This window comes from Salmo salar, chromosome 02, assembly GCF_965601325.2.
Source record: "Salmo salar chromosome 02, fSalSal1, whole genome shotgun sequence".
NCBI classification, from domain to species: Eukaryota; Metazoa; Chordata; class Actinopteri; order Salmoniformes; family Salmonidae; genus Salmo; species Salmo salar.
Window position 1 is genome coordinate 50,672,501 of NC_138292.1, and position 6,718 is coordinate 50,679,218.

The 6,718-nt window shown below is 42.8% G+C and overlaps 1 protein-coding gene across 4 annotated transcripts in view; it reads right to left on the minus strand.

The window, feature by feature from the left end:
* LOC106584773 (son of sevenless homolog 1) overlaps nucleotides 1–6,466 on the minus strand; it is a 92,564-nt gene extending 86,098 nt beyond the window's left edge. For 2 of the 4 annotated variants that reach the window (XM_082964042.1, XM_082964040.1), the window contains exon 1: nucleotides 5,448–6,466. In XM_082964042.1, coding sequence (XP_082820168.1) covers nucleotides 5,448–5,534 — 87 coding nt within the window. In that variant the 5' untranslated portion in view covers nucleotides 5,535–6,466. The remainder of the gene's footprint in view (nucleotides 1–5,447) is intronic. The other 2 variants (XM_014170357.3, XM_082964041.1) reach the window with 1 other exon arrangement.
* Between the last annotated feature and the right edge of the window lie 252 nt (nucleotides 6,467–6,718).

A 6,718-nucleotide genomic window follows, 5' to 3' on the forward strand; every position in this document is an offset into this window, starting at 1 on the left:
CCCGATTTCCCCATTTCATTCCACAGCAGAAACCTGAACAATGCTTATCCAAATGGAGCGCATGCACGTTTTCGAATCCTCTCAGTTCCCTGTGCCAGCACATTCCAGACAAATGTAACCCTTTTTTTTTTTTTTTTTTAAAGCCGAGAGGCCAATGACTAAATCAATAGGGTGAACAGAGGGTGTGTCCACTTCGTACGGCTCAATGCGGAGAAGCTGGTCTTGCCACGGGGCTCTTTTGAAGTCTTCCATAACCTCTCCTAGACTTGTTGACACAGCTTGAGCGGGGAAAGCAACACTTGAGGGATCCGAGGGGGGTGGTTTGGTGGAGAAGAAGGGGGTAAAAGCTTGTCGCAAAAATGTCCTTAAAGCGACTCACTGGGGCTATAACCTCCCCTCTGTTGTCTGTCACTCCCGCTCTCTGCGAGGGCTGACTTGCTCTGACCTCATGCATTGGGCTACATTCCTGCCATGCCTGTGGCGTTACATCGCTACGGCATCATCGCACTTTAGCATTTGCCGGCCCTTGCCAGTCTACACACAACAGGAATGCAGAGCCCATCCCCCCTCGTTGGGGTGCCACATGTGCCAGTCGTCCAACAGTGGGAACTCGAGCAAACTGTTTCTCTCCAGCATTCCTTCACAGTTCATTCAATCTCCCACATAAGACCAACTTCTCAACATAATGAACAGTGTACTGTTTCTGCAGTGTTAGCTGGAAGATTAACCGAGGCATGTCAAAGGTCATTTCCAGATTCATATCAAATGGTACACTGTATCATTACATCATTCAGTCCTAGCTGGTCCATTAGGATGTTTTTCAATGGGCTAGAATTCAGTTTCAGTATTTTTAACCTACTGTTTCAGTACTGTTCTGATTCTCCCAGTTCTTCTTAGTATTCTCTTTTCCACTCTGGCCCAATATGACACAGTGGGGCTTAGGCTGGGTCTACCCCTTCATGTCAAACTCCCATTGTAAATTGGACTACTTATTTTGTTTGTCATTCAGGTGTCCTTTTCATCATCATCATCTTGACCACTACCATTATATAGGCCTAATAGTTTTTCTTTTTAGGCCTAAATTGGTCGGTCTGGAGTGGTTTTAGCTAAGCATTTTACAGTGCAAAACAACTTGGGCTAGGCTGTCGTGAACTAAATATATGCTAGTCATTAGCAACACTCATCTTCAGAAAGCACTGGGGTGAACCAAAAAATGTAAAGAACATTTTTAAAAAGAAACCATTTGCTCAACTGTCATTGGTCTTGAGAGCTGTGACTGAAGATCACTGACTCGGCATTCCCCTGCTTGCAGCATCTTGCTGAAAAACCCCACCCTGATCACCTCACGCCAGTTTATAGGCCTCTATTTACCAACACACGCAAACTGGAGAGGCTCTAGTCAGTGTTCACTCTGTGTAGACCAAGGTAACATGTGTGGTGTGTCACTAAATTCCAAACCATCCAGACAAAGGCTGATATGCATTTGTTTGATCAATAACATCAATTTCACTCAGCAGCGAGTCGGTAAATCGCCCAAAACATGGCCAGCACCTTTATGAGACTATATGAGGGTGTCCCAAAATATCGAGACAGAGTCAGAATCTACTTGAAAAAAATGGTGCTGCATCAATCTTGACGGGCTGTGACCCAAGTATGTAATGTTTCAAAACCTAATTTCTCTTTAAATACCTGTGGTAGCAGGCAAGCAGAGTATCACAACACCAATATTAAAAGACACTTATGACTACTCTAGCATTTCTCATGATGATGATTAGTACTACAATATTCAGGGTTGCTGCTAGCAAGTCGTTTATCCTGTTAGGGCTAGGGGGCAGTATTGACACGGCCGGATAAAAAACGTACCCGATTTAATCTGGTTACTACTCCTGCCCAGAAACTAGAATATGCATATAATTATTAGCTTTGAATAGAAAACACTCCAAAGTTTCTAAAACTTTTTGAATGGTGTCAGTGAGTATAACAGAACTCATTTGGCAGGCCAAAACCTGAGAAGATTCCATGCAGGAAGTGCCCTGTCTGACAATTTCTTGACCTTCTTGATTATCTCTATCCATAACAGAGGATCTCTGCTGTTACGTGACACTTCCTACGGCTCCCATGGGCTCTCAGAAGGCGGCAAAAAGCTGAATCGTGGCTTTGCAGGCTCTGGCTGAAAAAAAGTAGCGCGTTTGGGTAGTGGCTGGTTACAGTACTGTGAGACTCAGGCGCGTGCCCGAGTCGACCTCATGCTTTGTTTTCTTTCGTCTGTTTACCTAAACGCAGATTCCCGGTCGGAATATTATCGCCTTTTTATGAGAAAAATTGCATAAAAATGGATTTTAAACAGCGGTTGACATGCTTCGAAGTACGGTAATGGAATATTTAGAAATGTTCTGTCACGAAATGCGCCATGCTCGTGACCCTTATTTACACTTCAGATAGTGTCTTGAACGCACGAACAAAACGCCGCTATTTGGATATAACGATGGATTATTTTGGACCAAACCAACATTTGTTATTGAAGTAGCAGTCCTGGGAGTGCATTCTGACGAAGAACACCAAAGGTAATCAAACTTTTGTAATACTAAATCAGAGTTTGGTCAGGGCTAAACTTGGTGGGTGTCTAAATAGCTAGCCGTGATGGCTGGGCTATGTACTCAGAATATTGCAAAATGTGCTTTCACCGAAAAGCTATTTTAAAATCGGACACCTCGATTGCACAAAGGAGTTCTGTATCTACAATTCTTAAAATAATTGTTATGTTTTTTTGTGAACGTTTATCGTGAGTAATTTAGTAAATTCACCGGAGGTTTGCGGGGGGTATGCTAGTTCTGAACGTCACATGCTAATGTAAAAAGCTGGTTTTTGATATAAATATGAACTTGATTGAACAAAACATGCATGTATTGTATAACATAATGTCCTAGGTGTGTCATCGATTGAAGATCATCAAAGGTTAGTGCTGCATTTAGCTGTCTTCTGGGTTTTTGTGACATTATATGCTAGCTTGAAAAATGGGTGTCTGATTATTTCTGGCTGGGTACTCTGCTGACATAATCAAATGTTTTGCTTTCGTTGTAAAGCCTTTTTGAAATCGGACAGTGTGGTTAGACCTCTTACATCTAGACGTTCCGCTAGCGGAACACCTGCTCCAATATCCAATGATGGGCGCAGCGTGAAATACAAACTCCTCTAAAATCCGAAAACGTCCATTTTTCAAACATGACTATTTCCCAGCATTTTAAAGACAAGACTCTCCTTTATCTAACCACACTGTCCGATTTCAAAAAGGCTTTACAGGGAAAGCAAAAAATTTGATTATGTCAGCAGAGTACCAAGCCAGAAATAATCAGACACCCATTTTTCAAGCTAGCATATGTCACGAAAACCCAGAAGACAGCTAAATGCAGCACTAACCTTTTACAAACTTCATCAGATGACACACCTAGGACATCATGTTACACACAGCATGCATTCTTTTGTTCAATAAAGGTCATATTTATATATAAAAACAGCATTTTACATCGGCGTCTGACGTTGACTAAATATTTTCCCCTCAAATGCGTTCCGGGAAACAGTGCATCATTCCCTTTATTACTATTCGAAAACAATTTTTTAAATTTATATTGTCAATCTAACATTTATAGATGAATATCTCTTGAGAACACCTGTCATACCAGATTTTAAATTAACTTTACTGGGTAATCACACTTTGCGATAAAAGGAGATGCGATACTCAGAAAATGAGCCTGGAAAACTAGCGCCGGGCCATCTTGGCACAATCGCAAGTCACATCTGATCTTGTATAATATTGTCAATAATCGCCTACCTTTAGTTGTCTTCATCAGAAAGCACTTCCAGGACTCCCAGGTCCACAACAGATGTATTTTCGGTCGAAAAAGTCCATAATTCATGTTCCATTAGCCTGCTGTTGGTAGCGTGTCCTAGGGCTAACTCCAAATGCTCCGACGTGCGCGGGACAGTAGTTTCGGAAAATGTACTTTTTACTTCCTCTAGGTTCGTTCAAACATGTCAAACGTTGTAAAACATTCATCTTCAGGGCCTGTAACACCAAGAGAGCCAATAAGATTCGACGGGGACGATTCCAGAGTGTTTTGAAACGTTTCCAAAGGTGGGGGTAGACAGGGCCGCCGACGTCATAATGGTGATGGCCCATCCCGTGACCAATTTCCAATGCGTCTCATTCACTGAGTTTCGACTGTATAAGGCTCAAACCACTGTGAAAAGACTGGGGACATCTAGTGGAAGCAATAGGAAGTGCTCAGTGAACCATTGCTCACGGTGTGATTAATAGGCAAAGTAATGAAGTCGAGTCCACAATTCAGAACTCCACTTCCTGTTTCAATCGGTCTCGGGGTTTTGACTGCCATATGAGTTCTGTTATACTCACAGACACCATTCAAAGAGTTTTAGAAACTTTAGGGTGTTTTCTATCCATATATAATAAGTATATGCATGTCCTAGCTTCTGAGTTTGATTAGTAGGCCGTTGAAAATGGGAACTAATTTTTTTCAAAATGCGCTGTGGCGCCCCCTATCCTATGGTATCCTTAAGAGGTTACGAGAGTCTTGTCTTTAAAATGGTGTAAAATAGTCATATGTTTGAGAAATTGAAGTAATAGCATTTCTAAGGTATTTGAAAATTGCGCCACGGGATTACACTGGCTGTTGAGTAGGTGGGACGATTTCGTCCCACCTAGACCAGAGAGGTTATTTATTCTATGTCTGAAATTGAGGGCCCAGTTTGAACGTTGCTATGGGCCCCTTAGCTTACGAAAAAGTGATGCAGTTTTGCCGAGGGGGGGGGGGGGACAACGTTCTGTGAGTGTGACAGCGTCCTCCCCCACAGAAGTTGCCAGTGCCACCACACTCAAACTGACACCGTGGGCAAGATGTGCATGCCGTGACGAGGAGATAGCAGATACAAATAAAAGGAGACATTTGTAGGAATGGTGTAACGCATGGGGAACTAGTGACGTTCGAGTTTAGGTGTGGGAATCAAACGAAACAAAAGTTAAGTGAAACATAGGGCTGTGTGTGTCTGTCATATAGAAGCATCGAGTCCCCACGGGTGCACCCCAATAATGAGCGGGGGGTAGCTAACAACAGTAGTCGATATACAAACGTTATCTTGGTACTATTAGCACACACAAGCATTTCGCTACACCCGCAATAACATCTACTAAATATGTGTACGCACCCAATAAAATGTGATTTGACCAACCAAACCATGTGTCACTGGCAACATGGCGTGTTTTGACATGACACCATCAAATGTTGTTTGTTGCAATCAATTCCTACAAGACAACCCAGTTTGAGTTAGCTAATTAACGTTAGCTGACTGGCTAATAATAGCTACTTTGCTTGTAATGCATACCCTTCGTCGTCTAGTTAGTTCGCTTAGCACCTGCCAACTTCCTAGCCTACCTTGTTCAGGGAGGGTACCAATAGCCCCCGCCATTTCGGTGCGTTCTCCTCGCTGAAAAAGTCGTACTGAACCTGGGCCGCTTGCATAGCTTCAGCTGTTCCCGTCTTCGTGCGCTATTTTACAGTCAGCGAGCGATGTGTGTTCACCGCCAATCTTCACATCAAAACAGTATATAGTGTGGCCCGTGGTTGGAACTGAGAGGTGAAATATTCTGTGCGGCCCGCTGCCTCAGAATATCCACCCAATGAGCATTCCTCTACCAAACCAGTTAACAATGCGACCATTGCATCGGTAGTGTACAGATGTTGATAGCTGCTAGCTTAGCCGTCTGCAGCTGCCTAAGCAAGTAGCTATCAGGCTTGCTCTTTCGGACACCGAGATAAAAAAAAATAAAAAGCCAAAATTCACGAAACCAAATATACTTCAAATGCTAACTAGCAAGCTTGCGTTTTGTTGTCAAATGGAAATTATTCCAAGTTCTGAACTGACGTTGTCGATAGTCTTGCTAATTTAGCAAGCTAGCTTGCAGCCGAGCTGGTGATGTTACTAGCCATAGCCGATCGATCCGAATCGGAAGATGGTTGGCAGTAGTGATCAACTAGCAATCTGTGGACAGTGGCGTAGCTGGCTAGCTAGTATCCAATTTGGGGATTAATGTGTCACTTCACGTTTCGGGAACTGCGATACTGTTCGTCCTTTTCGGCCAGTTGAACCATTCACTATATTTTGGGTTAAAAAAAACTCTTCGGTGCATAATCGCCCATTTTCACCGAATCTTCGACAGGGTGGATATTGATAACCGTGTTATCCTCCATGAATTTAGAATTTCCAAAACATGTCTCCAGACTATTTAGCTTTTTGTTAGGTTATCGAGAAAACCAATATTCCACGCACAGGCTGGCTTTAATGACAGTTTGGCTTTGGTGAAAATAATTTATTTGGACGATTGTTATGACTCTGGTCGGGTGCAGTTGTTGGTAGAAGAATTGCACAGGCGCAATGGATAGCTAATGACGTACTTCGGGTTTGTTTTCGATAATCATCGCGCCTGCCCAAAATCTGGCTATAATCTGGCTAAACCGAGAGCAATAATTGATTAAACGATAGAATGAAAAAGATCGCTTGATGAGGAGGATCACTTGAAACCATTGCATACTCACAGGGCCCTAAACACTCACTGTCACTTCAACACACACTCACACATAATATGCACATACATTTCTACTGACTCTACACACCCACTCACATACAAGCTGCTACTATTCTGTTT